Below are 24045 nucleotides of genomic sequence, written 5' to 3'. Positions count from 1 at the left end.
TTGGATCGCATCCCTATTGCCCCATATCAGACATCCCCAGGGTGCGAAAACCTGGTTCTAGTACCCTCCCATACTACTTCAGGTGAGACCTCAGTGCGCACTCCGCAGACTGTTGCCGAAAGGGTCAATAGTACCGGGATTTTCTTAGCTAAATCAACTCTAAACCTTGGTCAGGCCCCACTAAGCCAACAAATGGTTCCATTGTTGGGACTGGGATCTGCCTAAGGGATGCCTAATGTCGTGATCCAGGTGGATATTGGTGGCCACCTGCCAAGTCCACCTGGACCCCCACCATTGTCTTTCTCAGCATTTTCAGTATCCTTAATTGTAGCACAACTTACTATTTTTAGCAGTTTTTCGGGTCCTGAACTTCCGGAGCCGTTTTGAGGCCCTAAACGACGTTTTTTGGGGGAATCCAGGGGCAACTTGGGTCCATGGAATGGACCGATGTTGCCCGTTCCAACAACGATAGTGCTCGGATAGATCTTTCTAATGAGCTATTGTACGCGTCAAACGGAGATCATATGCCAAAGTTACGACCCCGGGAAGTTGATGTACCAACTTACCCCCAAACGGGGCCCATAGTTTGGGGTTTCATCTCCTAGGGTTAGGTTTTGGAATGTTAAGGGTTTTCCATTGTTTCTCAACAATAAATAGGCCTTCGAGCCCCATTGTAACACAGTTCAGAGGCATGTAGCCACCACATCTCTTCTCAGAGATAAGCTACCATCGCCCTAGCTGGTCTATTTCCATTTCTCGTTGTAAGCATATTTTAGTATTTTCCATTAATGAAATGAAGTATTATTTCCGCTGCATTTTTGTGTATATGGTTATCTCTGTAATTTGTTGCATTCCTATTTAAATCTGGATCAGTGGTATCAGAGCGGTCTGCTTTTTCTCTGTTTTTCTTTGCATGTCCCCAACAAGGTCGGGATATAAGGAGTTAGGGCTTGAACTGGTTGAACCTTTGCAAGACCAGCCTCGCAAATCCCGACAGCCTCCCATGGCGGACGAGAAGAAAGACGAGGGGGCAGGAGATCCCATCAAAATCTTGCTTGAAGAAGCCCTCGAGCGACAACGGAACGCGATGATGGACAACTTTGCCCAGATCCTTCAGCGGCTACCCAGAAGCAACGCATCGGCTTCCAGCAGCTACTCTGGAAACGCCACACCCTTTAAGGTACAAGTTAATTTTGAAATCCCGATATTCGAGGGTCAGATAGACCCAGATGCCGTAGATAAATGGTTAAATCTGCTAGAGGGTTATTTTTCTGTTCATGAATTTTTGAGTCGGGAAAAGATTGTTTTTTCTCTTCTCAAAGCAGCCCCCCATGTCAAGGACTGGTGGGAAACCTACTGTGAGCAGAAGGATGAAAGTATTGGCTCACTATTTTCAGCCGCACCCACCTGGGATTCGTTCTGGCATGCCATCAAGGAGCAGTACTACCCTGTCAGAAGCTATGAGGATGAATACATAAAGTGGACCACGCTGCGGCAGGGAAGGGACCAAGACGTGCCGGAGTTCACCAATCTTTTCCATACCCTTCACACAAAGTTGGGTATCAAGGATTCGGAGCAACATTTGATACTCAAATACCATGGCTGCCTTCACAAGTACATCCAGGAAGAAATACAATTCCTAAACATCCCCTCGCTCGGCGCAGCGTACTGATATGCCGTCAAGGTCGAGCAGAAGTTTAAACAAAAGAAGCGAGACTTTGGATCTGCGAATCCAAAGCAGGGGAACGGTGCCCCTAAACCACAGAACAAAGGACAAAGCCAAGGCGGGACAGCCCAAGACAACCAGCCGAAGCTGCAAGCAAGGAACAGCGCCGCGAAGCCGAGAAAGGACACTGGAAAATGGTGCGAGTTCCCTAAGAGCTCCACTCACAATACAAGTGAGTGTCGGGCCAAGCAGTCACTGGTGGCTGACCTAAAGGTTTCAGAATCAGATGCATGTTCCGACTCTGAGTCAGAACCCGATAAGGGGTATGAAAAAGGGAAGCAGATCATTGATGCGGATCCCAGCGCCACTGTTGCTACTGCAAAGATCCAGAAAAATGAACCCGAAGATCCAGAGGAGGAGGAGCGTCTCTTCCACTCCCAGATGTGGGTAAAGGGCTGCCCGATACAGTTCATTGTTGATAGCGGGAGTCAAAAGAACCTCATTTCGGTAGAGGTCGTGAAGCGGTTGGGCTTACCGACCACAGCACATCCACAACCATACACCATTGGGTGGCTTCACCAAGGACGAGATCTTCGCGTAAGCCAGTAGTGTCGCCTTCCATACAACATCAAGCCCTTCACGGATGAGGTATTGTGTGACATTGCTCCCCTTGCAGTTTGTGATGTATTACTAGGACAACCATACTTGTGGAAGAGACATGTTGTGTATGAATCAAGGCCCCGTGCTGTTATTATTACATTGGGAGATAAGTTGTTCAGGATACCAGAGGTAGCACCACCTGTCGCCATCTCTTTGATTACTGCAAAACAATGCAGTAAGATCATCTCCAAAACCAGGAAATTTGTTTTCCTGATGATACGCCCTCAAGGAAAGAAGAAGACAATGGTCGCGGCCTCCAAACGGGGTCCCTCTGCACGACAACTACAGATGGACAAGGTTGTGGAGTACGAGGACATCTTCACCTCCCCGGCAGGGGTTCCTCTGCACTGTCAAGTCAAGCACTCCATCGATCTGACCCCAGGTGCGACGCTACCCAATGGACCAATTTATCGGCGCTCCATTCTGGAGAATGATGAAATGAAGAGGCAGATTCAGGAGCTCCTGCAGAAAGGTCACATCCGTCCGAGTTCATCGCCCTGTGGAAGCTCGATCGTGTTGGTACAGAAGAAGGATGGGACGTGGAGACTCTGTATTGACTATCAGGCACTGAACAAGATCACTGTCCGTAATAGGTACCCGATCCTGCGGATTGATGACCTCCTAGACCAACTAAAGGGGGCGAAATATTTCAGCAAGATCGATCTGAAGTCAGGATATCACCAGGTACCAATCAAACCCTCCGATGTGTGGAAGACTGCCTTCAAATCCAAGGAGGGCCTCTTCGAATGGTTGGTCATGCCTTTCAGATTGACGAATGCTCCTACAACCTTTATGAGGCTAATGGATGACATCTTGCGGCCATTCACCAAGTCCTTTGTAGTAGTATACTTGGATGATATTCTGATCTTCAGCCAGAGTTGGGAAGAGCACCTCCACCACATCCAATAGGTTCTCCAAAAACTGCGGCAACACAAGCTATGTGCCAATTTGGAGAAATGCACTTTTGGCATGACCCAGGTTCAGTATCTGGGATACATCATTGATGAACAGGGGGTACATGTCGATCCGTCCAATATCCAAGTCATTCGGGATTGGCCCTCTCCAACCACTCTAACAGAGCTCCGCAGCTTTCTAGGTCTGGCCAACTTCTACCGCAGGTTTGTGTTGGGGTTTTCTCATATTTCTTGGCCCTTGAGTCAAGTCACCAAGGGAGGGGCGAAAGTAAAATTCTTTTGGTCTGAATCTCAACAGAAGGCATTCAGGGAATTGAAGGATCGCCTCTGCACAGCACCAGTACTCGTGTTACCAGATTTACAACAACCATTTGAGGTCGAGACAGATGCCTCTGACTATGCTATTGGGGCAGTCCTTACTCAACATGGACATCCAGTGGCATATCACAGTGAAACACTTTCAGACACAGTCTGGAAGTACCCCACTTATGATAAAGAGATGTATTCCATTGTACAGGCCTACCGACAATGGAAGCATTACATTTTGGGGAAGGAAACGCTCATCCACACAGACCACCGACCTCTGCAGTTCATACAAACCCAAGGGAAATTGCAGAATGATCGCCATCAGAAGTGGTCTACATACCTGCAACAGTTTCACTTGAATATCAAGTATAAAAAGGGCAGCACAAATAATGTTGCAGATTGCCTCAGTCGGCCACCGATCATGGCGCTAACCACCGTGCTCAACTCTTGTGGGCATGAGACTGCTGATTGGCCACTTCTCTACAAAAGCGACCCAGAATTCGGCCACACATATCAGACACTATTGGAGGGTCGGCATGTTGCAGATTTTCACCTCCAGGGTGCCCTATTATGCCACCTCGAGCACCTTTGTGTTCCTTCAAGTGTGCGTGCCAAGATGATTTGGGAAGCACACTACAGTCGGGCTGCTGGGCATTTCGGGGTCGAGAAAACAGTGGCAGTACTGCAAAATTATTTCTATTGGCAGAATCTTCGACAGGATGTTGGGAAGTACATCCGATCATGTACTGCCTGTGCCATTCCCAAACCGACCATTAAGAAGCACGGCCTCTATACCCTGTTGCCTACCCCTATTCAACCTTGGGAATCCAGCTCCATGGATTACATGTCAGGCCTTCCTTCCACTAAGCATGGAAATGACTGTGTTTTTGTGGTCGTCGACAAGTTCTCGAAGATGGCCATTATGATGGCCTGCAAGAAGAATATCACAGCAGAAGCCACTGCTAAACTCTTCTTTGAACGGGTGTGGGTACACTTTGGGATCCCACAGTCTATCATCTCAGATCGGGACAGTCGGTTTCTCAGCACATTTTGGTACAGTCTCTGGTCAATGTTGGACACCAAACTCACGAAATCCACAGCCTTCCATCCTCAAGCTGATGGCCAGACAGAGGTTGTCAACAGGATGATTGTGCACATTCTGCGCATGTATAACTCAAAGCATCCACGCACATGGGACGAGAGCCTCCCCTATGTTCAGCATAGCTACAACCGAGCTCTTAACAGCTCCACTGGCCATAGCCCTTTTCAAGTGGGTTTGGGATTCCAGCCACTATGCCCCATTGATGTGGCCATGCCCCTTGCAGCTACTCACATGAATTCAGCTCATGTCCAGTCCGAAATAGATAAGGCCACCAGCTTCATTGATCGCATCCAACATATTCGCCAGCATGTCCATGACATTCTTGAGAAATCAAATGCCAAGTAAAATCAGCGACATGATCAACACCGGGTGCCACACAAGTTTCAGGTGGGCGACAAAGTCTGGTTGCATTTGCAAAAGGAACGCCTTACTGGAGCCTATCGGAAATTGATACCACTCCGATATGGTCCTTACACCATTACTAAGGCTATGGGAGACAATGCATTTGAGCTCAGAATTCCCCCATTCCTTGGCCTACACCCAGTGTTCAATGTGGACCGCCTTCGGCCATACTTTCCACCATTGCTAGACACATCCGACATTGCAGAACAGCTCAAACCCACAGAATTAAATCCAGATTGCATGGAACAAGCTGCAACTGATCGGATCATGGACACACAGATCAAGAACACTCACCAACAGAATATCCAACTGTATCGAGTTGTCAAAGTAGGCCAACTCCTTCAGCAGGGAAAGTGGCTCACCAAGGAACAAGTTCAGCAGAAGTTTCCTCATCTCATGGAGGAGCTCAACACAATGGGGACCATTGCTTCCTAAGGGGGGAGGAATGATCCAGGTGGATATTGGTGGCCACCTGCCAAGTCCACCTGGACCCTCACCATTGTCTTTCTCAGCATTTTCAGTTTCCTTAATTGTAGCACAACTTACTATTTTTAGCAGTTTTTCGGGTCCTGAACTTCCGGAGCCGTTTTGAGGCCCTAAACGACGTTTTTTTGGGGAATCCAGGGGCAACATGGGTCCATCGAATGGACCGATGTTGCCCATTCCAACAATGATAGTGCTCGGATAGATCTTTCTAATGAGCTATTGTACACGTCAAACGGAGATCATATGCCAAAGTTACGACCCCGGGAAGTTGATGTACCAATTTACCCCCAAACGGGGCCCATAGTTTGGCGTTTCATCTCCTAGGGTTAGGTTTTGGAATGTTAAGGGTTTTCCATTGTTTCTCAACAATAAATAGGCATTCGAGCCTCATTGTAACACAGTTCAGAGGCATGTAGCCACCACATCTCTTCTCAGAGATAAGCTACCATCGCCCTAGCTGGTCTATTTCCATTTCTCGTTGTAAGCATATTTTAGTATTTTCCATTAATGAAATGAAGTATTATTTCCGCTGCATTTTTGTGTATATGGTTATCTCTGTAATTTGTTGTGTTCCTGTTTAAATCCAGATCATGTCGTGCCGCTGGAACCCAACAAAGAAGGAAAGTGAAGAGTGGTTGGACAAAAAGATTTATGAGTTCGCGACACAGGAAAACAAAACTCTGCAAGCATCTAAGGAAAAGTGGTTGGAGTGCTATGTGTATACAGAAATCCACGAAATTTCCTTTGCATCCTTTCCATCTAAGCTATATGAGTGGATCGTGAAGTTAGACGACAGCGAGGGCAGGGGTAGGCTCGACAAACCAATAGTGTGGACTCCATAATTAGTGCGCATACTAGAGGCATCAGAAGATAAGCTCGCGCAAACGGTGGACCATTGGCTCAACCGGATAATAAAGGGATTTATCACTGAGTTTGCGGTAGACACGACTGTGAGCTACAACGAAGCAAAACGACGCTTTCTCAAATGACCATAAGGTAAGTATATTAAGTCTTTGAATACTTGGATGAAGATGCTATTGTGTGAAAAGAGGGTCATGCGAATACATTAATGTTTGGAATGACGTGGAGCGGAAAGATGTAGAAAAGTAGCGAAGAATTAGAAAACAGTCCCTTAATTTCACCTAGAGAGCGAGGAAGAGCTCGCTAAGGTATCTCTGAGAAGCGCGGTCAGCTTGATAAGGGAGCACATTCTGCAGTTATCACCTCCACCCATGCCACCACCTGCTTCACCTCCCTCACCTCCATCTCCATCCACTCCACCTCCACAGTTCAGTATGGCGAGCGCGATCAAACTACCAGTATTCAGAGGAGTAGGGAATGAAGATCCGGACCAATTCTAGTTCATGGTAAGAGCAGTATGGGAAGCGCAAGGTGTCACGGATGACAATATTAAGAAGGCTACATTGGTGAGCGCGCTACAGGATCGCACATTGACATGGTATATCAAGCACTCTAACGACCACCAAAACACAGGGATATCAGAAATCCAGATCGCGTTGAACAGGGAATTCAACAGGCCAAAGTCAGAAACACAATCAATCATTGGGTTTAAATAAATCGCGATGCTCCCGAGCGAGACTCCCTGAGATCTGGATTAGTTGTTGAAGAGTATGATCCGCGAAGCAAATATGACACTGACAGATGGACAGCATTGCGCATGGTTTGTGGCATCTCTGACACTGCACTTGAGGATGACTCTATCACAATAGAAACTTTCCACCCAGGCTGAAGCGTTGGAAATGGTGATGACGTTGCATGAGACCCCGATACAAGACCCTGGGTTGGGAGTTCAACAAATCCGCGTGCAACTACAGAATCTATGCCTGGAAATGCAAAGTTTGAAGCAAGATAAGGCACCGTGGCCAAAGGCGTGCGAGGAAGTATGGTGCATAAAATGAAAAGGTCATGGCCATGACAAGGATCATTGTCTAGTGTTCGCAAACTACTTCGTAGGAGGAGGGCCAATGCTATTGAGACCAGAGGCACAAGCAGGGCTGAGTGCGACACCCGCGTTATGGTGCGTGATCTGTCGGATAGGAGGAAAACACATGACGGATAATTGTCATTTATTGCAGAAGTATACACAGACACCCCAACAGTTGTTTTGTAATTTTTGCAGGTCGGTAGGCCACAAGGAGCACACTTGTCACAGCTATGAGCTAATGATGGATTAGACCCCAGCTTATAAGATGCAGACAGAAACGAGAGCCCTCGACCCAATTGCGGGGATGGCACGCGTTGGATTTCAGGGGCGAGGTCGGGGACGAGGAGGAATGGGACTAGGAAGGGTCCGCGGACAGTCAATTTGTTACAATTGTGGAGGACCAGGGAACTATGCCCACGATTGTACCAACCCGATGAGGATATCCTGTTCGTATTGTGCTCAGTTTGATCATGAAACAATAGATTGTCCTATGTTGATCACATAGATGCGTGAAAAAGGGGTATTCCAGCCTCCTCCGACTCAGAATATACAAATGATGAGGTCTGAACCGCGCGAAGAAGACCCGAATGTGAACATGATGCTCAGAAGTGGTGCGTCCATGCAGGATGATAAGGGGAAGCAACCAGAGGAAGATACATGGGTTCACAAGGCTCCTGCAAAGGAACCTGAGTTTGACTTAGAACGCGCAAAGGAGACGTTTATGGAAGCTAAGAAGAGCTTCGCAGAGGCCTCCACTTCAGGTAGTAAGGATCAACCAAAGCCAGGAATGGATCCTTCAATGCTTACTACCTTTCTAGAGACATGCATGAAACTGTTGCACGACAACAAGGCAGTTAAAGGACTACAGGAACTGATCACCAGGTGCGCAGGGTCAGGGGAACCATGCGTTGTCCGGAAATTGGGGAAGCATGCATTGTGCACTGGAAGATAAATGAGGTTGACTGCATAGATTAGGGAATATGAAATGGATCAGGGAATCTTAGACATGGGTTCGGACGCGAATGTATTACCGAAGCAAACATGGGAACGTATCGGCAAGCCCGCATTACAGTGGTCCCCTTTTCAATTACGAATGGAGAATCAATAAAAGATTTTGCCCATGGGAAGGTTGCAAGGGGTAACAACTGATATTGAAGGAACTAGCACACAGACAGATTTTGAAGTGATAGAGATTGTCAATGACAACAATCCCTATCCCGCGTTGTTAGGAATAGACTAGGCCACCGATATGAATGGAGTCATAAATCTTAAGAAGCGCAAAATGATCTTCGAGAAAAAGTCGCTACGTGTAGTAGTCCCACTGGACCCAGCCGAAGGAGTGCACTACACTGAACCAGTGCACGACGATGATCTTGATTGTACTTACAAGATAACTATGCAAAACCAGGATTGGCTGAATCCGACTGCCGATGGGAGAATCTTGTGGGAGCGCGAAAGCTCCTGCACTTTGGATTCAGACGAAGAAGTAGAGCGCTGGCAGAATTGGTTGCACGAAGTGACAACGCTGAATTGCAACATGATGATTAGATCACTGCATTTCGTGACAACAAAGGCACGAGAGCTGCTAACATATGATGGATTGACAGCGGTGGATGAATTCTTGAGAAAATTTGAAAGCGCAGTATCAGAACAGCAGCGATTCAATGCGTTGAAATGAACACTGCGTGCAACACCCGCACGATGGTGGGGTACACATCAAGAAAACTTTTAGGACTGGCGCAGATGTAGAAGGATGATGCGCCTACTATTTGGAAACCCCTAGCTGCAAACGAGAGTCAGGCAGCCAGGACGGAGCAGATTATGCACCCACCTATGGGTACAGATGTGTGCTGTGCAGTCCACACAAGCACACCCCAAACTAAGGATTGAAAATTGGAACAGGACATAGCATCAAGAAAGGTGACGTGTGCCACCAACATTCCACGTGGAAGCATTCAATAGGGTATGCGGAGTCTTGAATAGGGTTCACCAGGCGAGACGAACTAATTGGGACCTGTGTGTACTAGCGATGTAATGGGCTTATAGGGTCATGCACAAAAACCTGAGTGTGAAGGTGATTCCAAAGCTAAGGAGTAGAGTCAAGACCATAATTTTGGAGGAAAGGAACCGTACGCAATAGCTCTCACAGTGGGGATAGTACGCAAGGAACCGGACAAAGGAATTATGCAGTTGTGTGAGGGGGAACATATGAGGCTTCAAGATGCCATTTGGCAAGGGAACCTTAAGTTTATCGAACTCGAAAATCAGGTACGACTGTGGAAGAGAAGCCTGTTCATGGATGCAGAGATCAATGAACTGGAAAATTACATCACACAAGTATGTCTCGTTGACAAACTAAGAATGACAAGACAAGATACAGAAAACTAGACTCTTGCGTTAGAAGATTGTCGTTGAGGATTTGTGACTCTACTACCTTGGCTGTGAATGCACCTTACCAAACAAAGTAACTAGGGGAGCACACTGCATAAGGCAGACCGCATAGCGCTGACTGTCGCAAGGATAATTAAGAAGTGCCCACAGGCTAGGTTGGATGGTGAATTAAAGTCTCACACAGGTGGTGCGACCACCTGACTAGCCGTAGGGAGCACAGTCTCAGCGCTCCAAGTAGTTGAAAGAGAGCGTGGGACTATAAAAGAGTCTGTGGGGAAGCTACACGATAAGGAGGTTTCATGCAGGATCGACATGTCACAAGGGTCACAGCCGCGCAGAGGGGGTTGCGCTACCGTGCAGATAGGCTGGGAAGTGACTGTTGGTGTCATTGTTCACGACAAGATGTCCAATTTAAGGCAAAGAGGAGTGGGCGGCGAGAAATTAAGACATAAATTAAGAGCTAGATTTGGGATGATCTGCCACCAAGAAGGCATTAATGACTTAGAAGTGGGGGGAAGGGTCAAATTCAAATTCAAAAGATGCTATAAAACCCCTAGGGCTAGCCATGAGACAACACTTGGTTGTTTGAGAATTGAGCAATTACAAAGCATTGAGCGCCGCGTACTCTTACCACCTTCAAGTGTAAACATGATGACTGCTACCAGACCATGAGTGAGATTCACCAAAGATATCACTAGTGAGGCCGCGGAGCCCCATATGGTTCATGAGGAGATCGAAGAGCGGAGTTTGCGCCAGAAGTTCCAAAGTCACCATGAATGCCACGGCCAAAGAAAGACAAGCAGGCCATGGGACCAGTCTGCGTATCCCCAAGGAACCCACAGTTCGGCAAGCTGTCATTGGAAGAGAAAGGAAAATCCGTCACCGTTGAAATAGATGAAGAAGAGGAAGACTTATAAGCTTTGATTGCTCAAATTGAGGCGCTCGATGATTTGGAGGAGGATGTCTCACCAATGCCTTCCATAGTGAAGTTACCCACGTACATCCCTCCATGGAAAGGGAAAGCCAAGGTGCCAAAAGACCTAGAGGCCACAAAGAGTGCGCTCTAGACCCCGCTCCTGCTTAGCGGTATAATGTTTGAAGATCCGCTTTTGGGACGAGTACCTACTATGAAGTTCGAGGATTGGGACCTCGCGGATAGCGAGAAGTTCCCACACCTAGCTATGGAGAATTTAATGAAGAAGAACTCAGAGGGGACTGCTACCATTTTGGAGCCACGAAAACGGTTGTGCGATGTGGAGAAGGCTGGGTTACTCCTTCTATGATGGATACCCCACTACCATCGCATGCCCATCACCTTTTTTGTCATCAGGCAGTTACTGTGCCTGGTGCATGATGGGTATCTCTGGCTAGAGGAGCCTATTCCCATCATGGCCGACCTAATTCATAGCATTTCTCGCCTACCCTTCAAAAGACACAACCCCTCGGCCGTAGTAGGTAAAAGCAGTGACTTGACCCTCACAGAAGCTATGAAGGCCAAGTATAAACTAGAAAAGAAAAAGCGAGGGTACGCCATCGCAAGCATTAAGGACGAAGGGGTGCACGTAGCCACCCAACTGCTGGCCAACAAACTGATGAGGAAATGTCACGTCAACGAAGTACCAGCATCTGTGATTGCACTGGCAGAGAAATGCACAGAGGGGGTCTAGTTCAACTGGGTGCAGTTCCTCTGCGAGGAGTTTTTAACAAACTGCAAGGAGGCCCAGGAGCAGGGTAAGACCTTCCACTACGTGTGGTTGCTCTTATCCATTTTGTTGGTTGTAGGGGAACTGTCGAAGGATAGCTAGTTTCCTAGTATTGAGGATGATCTGCCCGAAGCCACGAGGTACACCTCGCTCTGGGCTACAAAAGATGCAAAGAGGATTCGCGAGACGAAGGTGTTCTGGGTGTTCATGGAGGCAAGCATCCGAATGTGGATCAACCAAAGGCCGTGCCTATCTCCCACAGTTTATAACAGCTTGCAGAGCTCGGCCGAGTTCAAGGCAGATATGCATAACCTATATATCTGGGCACGCAAGGATCCAGGGCAGAAATGGGTGAAGCTTCTGTTCATCACAATGGATGATGCGATCTTCGCAATAATGGAGTCTTGGCCCCCGGACTGATGTGCCCCGGACTTGACTGAGTTGGAAAAGGTAGCCACGCAGAAGAAAAAGGAAGCAGCCAAGCATCGTATCACCAAGCTGGCCGAGAAGCGACGCAATGAGAAGGCAGCTGCGGAGGCTAGGGATCTCTGTGAAAAGGCAGTAAAGGCAACGGCGCAGAAAAAGGCTGAGGAGGCAGCAACAACAATGCAGGCAGCAGAATGAACTACAACAGAAGAGCCTGAGGAAGGCCAGGAAATGTCTACGGGGCAGCAGACTAGGGAAGGGGACAGGACAGAAGAGCGCGTGGACCCCAGTTCAGCATCAACCCAACTCAAGCGGCCATATGTCCCGGAGAAACCAGCTACCAGGAAGAAGGTGAAGGTGACAAAGATGTCCGTGGACCCGATCACGCTCACAGAAGGTGATCTGTTTGACATTGGTGAAACGGTTCGCGATGTCACTAAAGACGCACTCCAAGAGGTGATGATGGAGCAGCACACTGTGTTGGGGGCGCTCAGAGCACAGCTACAAGGATTACAGGTACAACCCCTCCAACCAGGTACAATGGCTCAGTACGTCGCAACCGAAACTGTCGAGGTCGAACAGACGCTGCACGCCCGTATGGACAACCCTTTCATGTTGCCCGAAGGCGCGCTAGCAGTGGCAAGCGGGGTTGACCGGGCTGCGATGAGTAGCATGAAAGGCGCCGGCTTGAACTTGGCAGCCCTGTCACATGAAACTCTGTACCAGCTGCAGGATGGGGTCATTGTAGAGTTCCGCGCTTGAGAAGGTCGCGCGATCCAGGTCTCCAACGAGCAGAAAATCAACATGGATCAGCTCAGCCTCCAGCGTGATGAGTTGGTTGCGCAGGCTCACGGACTGGAGCAAGCAGTAGAGGATGCATGTAGGAGCGTCCCAGAGTTGGCCGTGCCAGTAAAGCTACCAGCAGCAGAGTGGTTCCACCGATTGGCAGCGAGAGTCTCCGAGGCCAGGGAGGAAACGACGAAGGTTCAGTTGGAGCTGAACTTGCATATCGTTGAGCTGTGATTGAAGGTGCAACCCTCCACAGCCCCAGAAGTCAGAGAGCAGCGCACCCATGCTATCCAAACAAGGTTGGATCAAACTGGCCAGGCGATCAGAATTGCACCAGGATGTTGGATCAAGCACTAACCATGCTTACACACCTGTAGGAAGATCCGAACCTACAGCGCCTAGAGACAGAGGCGCACGAGTTGTAGCAGGGGTATGACAATGTCTGGGAGACTGTGCAAACGCTCATCCTTACTCAACGACTCGCCAAACTACAACAGGAAAGGGCACTAAAGGCCCAGTTAGATGTCGCGCGACAAAAAGAAGCATTTCTTAAAGCGCGCATCAGGCATGGATCGATGAATCTTTCACAATTATATCTAACATCGAAGGAATACTGGCACAAATGCAGGGACTTTATGCGGTTAGACAGGAATGTGACCCTGCTCATGAAGGTTTAGAGACACACGTGCAGCAAGTACAACAAATAATGGAAGTGTGTGCCGCGAACCTCCAAGTTGCGCGAGACCTACTAAATGGACTCCGCACAAAGATCGCCGCACCAACGGAGTGACTCGAGGGCGAGTCACAATGTTTGTGTTGGGGGCCTTTTGGGCAACGGATCCCTCCCAGCATGTTTGGGGTTGAAAGCTCGAGTTTTAGTCAATGTAATGTAAATACTCCGCAAAGTACAGGAACGGAGCGCGAAGTGTACAATTGAGTCATAGGGTTGTCCGCCCTAAAATAATGTAATTTAATGTAAAGTTGTGTATGCCTACCCATGGTCTGCGGACCATGGGATTGTATAAATAGAGCAAGGCTCTAAGTGTAAAGAGGGCTAGTGAAGTAGGAAGTAATAGATAGATGTGAAGGCATGGTTAGAGGATAGAAGTGGATCTGAAGTGTATTGGGTCGTAGTAGTAGGAAGAGACTCTGCAGCTAAGTGCGTAGAGGCCTAGTAGAGTCCGCAGCTGAGTGCACAGACCCCTACAGCTGAGTGTGCAAGGTGGAGTCGGGTCTGTAATCAGATTGAACTTGAAAATGATTATTAATAAAGATAAGTTTGACTCAAAGTACTATGCATCTGTTCGTGGATCTATATTTTGATGTTATGCATTATTTTTATCTGGTTATTTATATGTGCGCACTTGATAAACACTTGTATGAATGCTTACGTACGAAAATATTCTAAGTAACCAGTGAACAGAACCTAATCAAGAAGAATTGGGTAATTAACACGGGTCGCACTACAGCTAGAGTTGCGTGAAGGTAGTAACACAAGATGCAAAGTGCCCGCTGGTGCGCGTAACCCAATAACCGCGAAGGTTGAATCGCGTCCCTATCGCCCCATATTAGACATCCCCAGGGTGCAGAAACCTGGTTCTAGCACCCTCCCATACTACTTCGGGTGAGACCTCAGTCTTTGCTCCGCGGACTATTGCTGAAAGGGCAGTAGTACCGGGATTTACTTGGCTAAATCAACTCTGAACTTGGGTCAGGCCCCACTAAGACAACAACCATAATCTAGATTTAAACTTCCCTTTCACCACCATAATCTAAATTTGAAATTTGATTAAAACTCCCAGCTAAATTATTGCTTTTCATTTCCTATCAAAACTTATTTTCCTAAATAAATTTCAAATGAAAAAAACCCAAAAATACAATTTTGTTCCACCATACTTAAAACTTCTCTTTAACCACCACAATCTAGATTTAAACTTCCTTTTCACCACCATAATGTAGATTTAAAATTTGATTAAAACCTAAATCTAAATCAACCCATTTTATTACCTATAAAATATAAATTGACTTATTCCATTATATATAACAATTTCCTTTTGTTAATCAAATTTCAATCTAAATAAATTTAAAATTAAGTAAAACTCCCCTATCATCCATTACATTACATCGAGCTTTCCCTTGCTGTCATAATCAAATTTAAAGGTAAATGGAGTTTCATCTTACCCCCATAATCAAATTTAGAAATATAAGAAGTTATTCATGGGGCAATTAAAAAATAGAGACCAAACATATACATACTTACCCTCCATCTTATGAGCCAGTGTGATGTGCTTGTGGGGAATGTTGAAAACATCGTTATCATTCGTTCTTTCATTTTTGACAGGATATCCACAATCACTCTTTCTATGGTTCAGTATTAGTGGGCAGGATATTTGATACAGTTTGAATGGGTTTAATGATTAAAAGCATGTGTTTTCTCTTAAGAAATTATAGGTTCAAAACCAGATGGGGTAGAGTATGTATGCTTTCATAGATTTAGCAGTGAAATAGTTGTGTGGAGGTGAGTCCGTTGTCTCACAAACAAGAGAGTCTCATACACCAATTTAGTGTCTAGCTTGACTGTGACCTTATTATTATAATTTTTGAAAAAATTCTCCTGAAATTTCGGAACCTCCAAAGCTCATGGCGATCTTGTTTGCTTTTTCAGGCGCAAGAGGGATGTCATTTATCACAATAACGCAATGTACAGAGCACCTCCAACTTCCAAGGCAAATCACAGCCGGCCTTTTAGGTAATTAATACACAGAAATCAAACTAACATAGCCGTTTGGGAGCAAAATTTGGCGTGAGAACACGGTATTATCACATTAAAGCACACTGAATTTTTTTCAGAATTCCTCTCACATGCCCTCTCTTCTCAACGCATTTCACATATATTTCTGTGCATTGCACAAAATTAAACTTTAAATACGGATATCTAGCCAATGAAAATGAGTTGGAGCTCAAGAACGCGACCACGCGAAAATGTCTAACCCTAATATAAAACCATTGAAGCACCTGTTGTGCGTACCGGCATTCAAAAATCTTATAAGCAAAGCAAGCATCCGCGCACAGGAAAAAATGATCTGCGAATGAAATTTGTCGGTGTAGTGTTCACTCGAATGAAGATTAGACCTATCTTCATTTTCAATGGCGTTTGGAAAGGCATGTACGAAATAGGGGAAAAGGCACCTACCAAGCTTACATTAGATAAGGATCGATCTAGTCATTGGGGAAAACAAGGATAACCAGGCTTATCTGCTAATTGTTTCTGTTTCTTTTGTAAGTGATGAGGTAAGTTATCATTTAGTTTTCATTACAAATTTTTATGTTTCATTAAAAAAAATTAAAAGATTTATATGACTTACACACTAAATGAGCGAGCGGTGAAAATTTTCAACCATGAGTTAAAATATAATGAACTGTTTTCCCTAACTTCTAAAATTAGAGTTATCATGCATATGTATATGCCATTAGAGTCAAAATGTGGACATTTCTCTCACATCCTTCATCAAGACCATTCACCCTACATACTCTCATTATCTTAAACTCGTGCAAGCTAGTGAGCAACTCAAATCCATTACTTTTGACTCTTTAGTGGAGAAGTTTATAGAAAGAGAAAGATTTTGGTAGAACTATTGAGCCTTAGATCCAAGTTTTGAAAGTTTATGGTCATGTTTAAATCACCATTTGTGAGAACTTCTAATCAGTACAAGACATCAACTTCTAACCAAATTTGAAAATGTTTTAGGAGTTGCTAAGTGTTGGAGTTGAGTTCGGGAGTTGATGGTCAACCTTAAACTACAACTTAGTAGAAGCCTTCAACTTTTGTTAGCCATTAGGTTTGTGTCATCCCAAAACCAATAAATATCAAGAGCACATTTGACCCTTGGTATTTGTTCTAATATCTCTACTAGGAATCACATACACCCCTTTAGATTAAGGTAAAATGTTAGACACTTAATCTACAAAGGTTATGATGTGGAATATGAATTACCACAAGGATTCCAAAAGACCTTGGAAGAAAAACCCAATAGCCATAAATACTATATTGTATCTATATCATTCTAATGAAATGTAGTCAACGCTTATTCTTTTATTTATAGTGTTTAGCGAGGCTTAACACAACAAAATGAATATAAAAATTGATTTCAACCTTTTGTAAATATCTTTCCACAATCCCCATTATTTGAAACTCATTTTTTCTTTTATTCATTTTTTTTAATGAATTTTTTATTTATAAGTTGATGCATTTATATTACTAAAAATATGAAATACATGAGGTTACATAGATATCCATACTTCACTTCGACGATTCATGGATCCTTTGAAAAACCCCACATCCACCTTTAACAAGGGAGACTCATAACCACATAGACTAAAACACCCTCAACCATAACCATAAGTAAAAACAAAGATAAAAATCGAAACTGGACTGCATAGCCAAAACAAAACTTAACCCAAAATTTGCGAGTCGAGAAATGTCGATGAATGAACCATAGTCAAACCACAGAAGCCACTAAAAAAACTAGAGGAGAAGGGACACTCCATATACCTAGCCAAACTCACCGGTAAGCAACATGAGGAGTCCCCCTACACCCCCTTAACCTACTACATTTTCTCTTCATTGTCGGATGAAGAAATATCAATTGGCGCCCTTACATTGAATCCAGGAGGATCCATCAAGTCCCATCTAGTAGATTCACATGGAATATGGCTTTCAATATGAGTCATCCTATAGTAAAATCTATCTGAACATAGCCTTTGATTTCTTAACATTCTCTTGACCTCTTCCATAGAAGTGAAGATGTTATACTTCTCCACTTTTTTATCCCTCGGTAGCATGCCAAGTAGGGTCTTCATTTCTTAGGGGAGAGCTATTGAATTGAGGTATTGTTTCTTCCTGCCCCTCGTATATCCAAGGTCAGGAATCTAAGTTGACATATCCTCCATGACTTTTGAATCTAAAAGTGATTGTCTCTCAATGTCATCCTTTATTTCAAGTTTGCATATTTCTCTATGTGTTTCCAGCAGGACATCGTTGAAAAAGGTGGTGGTCGAATCATGGGAAAAAAGATGAGCACCACATTTTCCTGGCAAGGCAAGGCCACCACCTCTTCGTCTTCTCCTCCCGCTTTGTCTTAGCGACATGGCCAAAGCAAGACCAAATTCCCAACACTTTCTATGTGAGTCTCTACCTACAAAGAGACAAAATACCATACTAGACCCAAAACCAACACAACCAGGAAAAAACAAGCCAGGTCATAATAATACATCCAAGTAATTCAACACAACTCAAGACTCAACACCAAAATTGACAGAGAAGGGGCTATTATCTCCTCTATAGACATGATGCCATTAGCTATTGAACATCCAAATACACAAGCAAGGACCAATACTTTGCAGTGTCTTAAAGGATGCAACCACCTCACTGCTTCAAAACCCCCAATTTTAACCACCCAAGCACCAAACCAAACACTATAGAGAACAAGGGGAGAGATTCAGCCAACATTTACTATTCCAAACTTATACCTAGCACCCAAAACCACCCCACTGCTTCAAAACCCCCAATTTTAACCACCCAAGGACCAGACCAAACCCTATAGAGAACGAGGGGACAGATTCAACCAACATTTACTATTCCAAACTTATACCTAGCACCCAAACCCTAACTCAAACTCATAAAGAATTAAACAACATTGGTTTACCAAATTTTAATCAACCTTTTAATTTCTCATTATATAAACTCAATGATAAACTTTATAAACTTTATTTTATTTAGAAGAGGAAAAATATTATCTATCTTTATTAAAATAAATTTAACAAACTATTATCATGATATAAACTCTGTGATCAAGTGTCTCATATTTAAAAGAAAAAAAATATTATTAAATTTTATTAATAAACCATTTGTATGGATTAAAATAGTAAATATATACATTTTAATGAATTAAAAAACTTAATTTAAAATTTATTAACCTCATCATCTTTTAGAATATTTAAATAAACCTTTTACAAATTAATAGATACATTTCCATATTCATTCATTCCATAAATAAACAAGTCAACTGAAATTAATAAATAATTATACAAAATCAATCTCACGCCAAAAACCAAATTACCATTAATAACTTATGTTATATTTTATATTTAGATAAATCCTTTACCTTATAAATTTAAATTAAAATTTATTAACCTCATCATCTTTTAGAATATTTAAATAAACCTTTTACAAATTAATAGATACATTTCCATATTCATTCATTCCATAAATAAACAAATCAACTGAAATTAATAAATAATTATACAAAATCAATCTACACCAAAAACCAAATTACCATTAATAACTTAAGTTATATTTTATATTTAGATAAACCCTTTACCTTATAAATTAATACTTCCAACAATATCGATCCCATATCCATCTCATACATAAATAAATCCAACTGAATTAATAAATTCGCAGCATTTTTTTACCTTTCTAAGTGCCTCTCCGTGGAATTGAGTCAACTCAAATTTAAACAAATATTTGGGGCATCATTTTACTATCTATGTGACTTCCATGTTGTTATTACAATATGAAAGACCGCAAGTCCACTTATTTGTGGGAAGGAGTGAACTTGTTTAGCAAAATCATCTATCCAAAAAAATTCAAGGAACTAAACTAATTCCAAATGAAAAAAACCCCAATAATTCCTTTTCGTTCCATCATACTTATAACTTCCCTCTAACCACCCTAATCTAGATTTATCAATTATATGAAAAGCTTAACCTAAATCTAAATCGACCTATTCTATTATATATAGAATCTAAATTGACTCATTCCATTATGTATAACACATAGTTTTTGCTATCAAAATTTAAATCTAAATGAACTCGAAATTAAGTAAAACTCCCCTATCATTCTTTACAATACATCGACCTTTACCTTTTGACTCATTCCATTATATATAACACATAAGCTTTGCTATCAAAATTTAAATCTAAATGAACTCGAAATTAAGTAAAACTCCCCTATCGTTCTTTACAATACATCGACCTTTACCTTTTGACTTATTCCATTATATATAACACATAACTTTTGCTATGAAAATTTAAATCTAAATGAACTCGAAATTAAGTAAAACTGCCCTATCATTCTTTACAATACATCGACCTTTGCCTTTTGACCCATTCCATTATATATAACACATAGCTTTTGCTATCAAAATTTAAATCTAAATGAACTCGAAATTAAGTAAAACTCCCCTATCATTCTTTACAATACATCGACCTTTACCTTGCTCTCATATTCAAATTTAAATGTAAATAGAGATTCCTTTGCCCTCATGTTCAAATTTAATACCTATCATTCTTTACACTACATCGACCTTTACCTTGCTCTCATAATCAAATTTAAATGTAAATGGAGTTTCCTCTTGCCCTCATAATCAAATTTAATATATAACGCTTTCCTTTTGTTATCAAACTTTAAATCTAAATAGCCTCACAACTAAGCAAAACTCCCCTATCATTCCTTACAATACATCGACCTTTCCCTTGCTCTCATAATCAAATTTAAATGTAAATAGGGTTTCCTGTTGCCCTCATAATCAAATTTAGAAACATAAGAAGTTAACCATGGGCGAATTAAAAACAGAAACCAAACATATACATACTTACCCTCCATCTTCTGAGCCTCTCCAGTGTGACGTGCTTGTGCGGAATCGTGAAAACATCATTATCATCGTGTGTGTCGATTTTGACAGGGACATCGACAACGACGTCTCCATCTGCTGCGGCGTTAGTGGGCGGGATATTTGAAACGACGTGCTGCATTTCCCTTTCCTCGTGGCCATCCTTGAGGCGCTCGTACTTCTCCCGCGAAGGAGTTCTCCTCGAGTTTCCGGGACCGCCGGAGCTCATGGCGATCTTGCTTGCTTTTTCAGGCGCAGGAAAAATGTCACTGGACACAATTACACAAATCTGCAGACCACCTCCAATGCAAATCACAGCCTGCCCTTTAAGTAATTAATACACAAAAATCAAACTAATATCGCCGTTTCGGCGCAAAACTTGGCGTGAGAACATGGTATTACTCACATTAAAGCACAGTAATCTTTTCAAAAATCTTCTCAGATTTCTCTTTTTTCCAAATCTATTCTGAACACCAAAATTCCAGATGCTGAGTTACTGATAACACTAGCTTTGAACACAAAACTTATCATCTATATTTCTGTGCATTGCGCGAAATTAAACTTTAAATACAGATATCCAGCCAATGAAAATGAGTGTGAGCTCAAGAACGCAGCCATGGGAAAAATTTTATAAGCAAAGCGAGCATCTGCGCACAGGAAAAAGAAGATCTAATCTCCTCCCTATGCTTTGGGCTTTTGCCGGTCGTACAGGATTATTAGGCATCTGCGGTCCCATTGATTTCTTCCGAGAAATTTCTTTTGGTTCTCTTGCATACGAAAATACTCTTTTATTGAAAAAAATGTCTTCGATCTTCGTGATTTACGACAGAAACATCATAACGCGTGGGGTTTTTCTTGGTTAATGTTTGCATTTCCCTCTCGAAAGTTAATAACTATATTTTGCAGCTTAACTTTTACGAAGCTTCGCAGAAATTGTATGGTAGGAGTTTGTAAAGGTAATGTCGGTGCAACCACGCCATGGTTTTGGGTTGAATTTTGTCGGTGTAACCACGCCATGGTGCAATTCCGCTGTTTAGCAGGTTTAGTTGAAGGTTATTTATTTTAAAGTTTTTGGATTATTTTATTAGGAATTTATTAAAACTAGCATAGATTTATTTTAAGTATGGATGGAAGGATTAAATTTATTTACGTGTAAATTATTTTACAGTATAAAATACAATTTGTTGAAATTTTATTTTTGAATGCTAAATAGAATATATATAGGACGGCATTAATGTTTTAACCATAAAAACGTTTTTTTTTTAGTTTTTATTAACATAGTTTTAATATTGGACATGATGAAGATATAGTCCCACCAAGCTTACAAATTTATACAGCTTGAGTGGGCCTATCCCAAAACTTTATATATAGACGAAAAAAGAAGAAGCACCACATTTAGGGAGATAGGTAATGAACTACCATAAGGAAGGTAGTGAAGTGGCTAGGAGAATGGCTAAGGAAGCTAGGTAAGGACCTAACCATAACCATAAGGAAGCTAGCTAACTTATTGAGTTGTGTGTGTGACGTGGGTGGGGAAACCATTACCCTGACAAACCTTACTACCTTACATTATGTGTTACCACTGAATGGTAGTGGCTTACTCAACAGACCTACAATGAGACAATGACCTCGGTTAAGAGCATGTGTTTCCTCCTAAGAAGTCACAAGTTCAAAACTAGAGGGGGGTCGCAGTGAAATCGCTGCGTGGACGTGGGTCCCTAATTCCCACAAACAAGGGGTTCTCATACACCAATTTGGTGCATGGCTTCGCTATGACCTTAAAAATTGATATTATTATATTATTAATATTTTTAAGTATATGTCAATATTAATTCGTATTATAATATTTTATTAATAACCAAATTATAAGATTTAAACATCTTAATCACACATTTCTTTGTACTTGTAATTACTTTAAAACATATTCATTTTTTTCTGTTTAGAACATAATTTTTATTTTAAAGAAGAATAAAAAAACAAACAAACTTACACATCTCTCATACTAAATTGTATAATAAACCTCTCAACTCAATTATTTAAACTATAAAATTTACCTAAATTAAAAAAAAAACAAAAAACAAAACATTTAATTCATTTATACATTACAAATTAAGAAATATTAAAAAATACCGGAATTTGATTTAAAACATCAAAATGTAAATTAATTTATACCTGATTCAAAGAAAATTAGAAATGGGCATAATACATAGATATCTTTCCGTTCGTCATAGTATTCTACATTTATATTCTTTTAAGTTATTAGATTAAAGCATATTAATAAAAATACATTTTAATTATAATTAGTGTTATGAAAGTTAGTAAAATGTGCATACCTTAAGTTTAATGTTAATTAAATTAGCATTAAAATGAATATACCTTGATGATTGCCCATTTAAATTTTGTTTGGTTTTTAAATTTTTTTTCCATCATGTAACATGGAAGTATTTGTTTTTAAAGTTTTACTCAATATATATTTTTGTCCATTTGTATTATTAGGAAGTATTGCGTAAAAAAAATGGGCGTGAAACATATGATGATGAGAATGTGTGGGTATGTAAATTTCTCAAAAGAAATTTAAGAATATTGGAGAAAATATGTGTTGATTTTTGTTATTTAATTAAACATTTTAAAATTTCTAATAATTATTTGATGGAATTTTTTTGGCATTATTACTTCATTGTAAAATTTTAAAAATTATTGAATTGTTAAAAATTGATTCACTATGATTATTAGCTTTATTGAAAATGTAGTAGGTAGAGTAATCTCTAGTGGTTGTGGTGGTAAGGTATCAAATTTGCCTAATAGTTTTTAAGTTTTATGTTCTCTAAGATTTAGTGCCTTATTACAATAATAGGGAAAATTTGTGGATCTTAAGTTATAGTGTGTAGCAAATGGTGAATTGTTTGTCACTATATTGGTTGCAATTTTAAGGCCTTAGGTGTGCATGCAAAACCAACTACTACATTTTCAATTAAAAAATGATGTTTATTATGATGTTGCTCTAGGTTGCTTAAGGAGTGAGACAAAATATTGATAATAGAAAATAATGTACATGAAATAATAATATGAAAAGATATTAATTCTTTTTACTAAATGATAAAAATATCATAAGACTGTAATTTGAAAAATTCATCGCTTTTAAAAATGTGAAGGAATGTATCTATATTATTTGTCAGTACCTTTTCACTTATTAGTCATGCACATGCATTATTTGTTTTTTTATGAAATACCATGGTGAACTCCATGGGTGAGTACTATAGGGAATTACCGTAGTGAATACCACATTTTGTCAAAACCACATGCTTGGAACTCATGAATAGAAAAAATACAAGATTAATCGTATTAATTCAATGAAAAAAGGTAAATAGATACCGATTTCCACTCAAATTATATTAAAAGGGTTAAACATTATAGAGGGAATCTCATGGTTTCAAAACCTAGTTAAAATTAAAAATTAACCATGTTGATTCAATGAGAAATATGGATCACCACCAATTTCCCCTCAGATCATAATTAAAAATTAACCATGTTGATTCAATGGGGAAGATGCATAACTACCAATTTCCACTCAGATCACCCCCC

The 24045-nt window shown here is 41.7% G+C and overlaps 1 protein-coding gene across 1 annotated transcript in view; it reads right to left on the bottom strand.

The window, feature by feature from the left end:
* Positions 1–21037, bottom strand: part of LOC149241486 (calcium-transporting ATPase 8, plasma membrane-type-like) — a 391510-nt gene extending 370473 nt beyond the window's left edge. The window contains exon 1 of the mRNA XM_089370563.1: positions 20450–21037. Coding sequence (XP_089226689.1) covers positions 20450–20692 — 243 coding nt within the window. The 5' untranslated portion in view covers positions 20693–21037. The remainder of the gene's footprint in view (positions 1–20449) is intronic.
* Positions 21038–24045: the final 3008 nt, after the last annotated feature.

The sequence above is a fragment of the Pinus tabuliformis genome, chromosome 8 (genome assembly GCF_031772625.1).
Source record: "Pinus tabuliformis cultivar Carrire ecotype Pingquan chromosome 8, CPIR1, whole genome shotgun sequence".
NCBI classification, from domain to species: Eukaryota; Viridiplantae; Streptophyta; class Pinopsida; order Pinales; family Pinaceae; genus Pinus; species Pinus tabuliformis.
The sequence above is the reverse complement of the archived record's forward strand: the minus strand, read 5'-3'. Positions and strand labels throughout refer to the sequence as shown.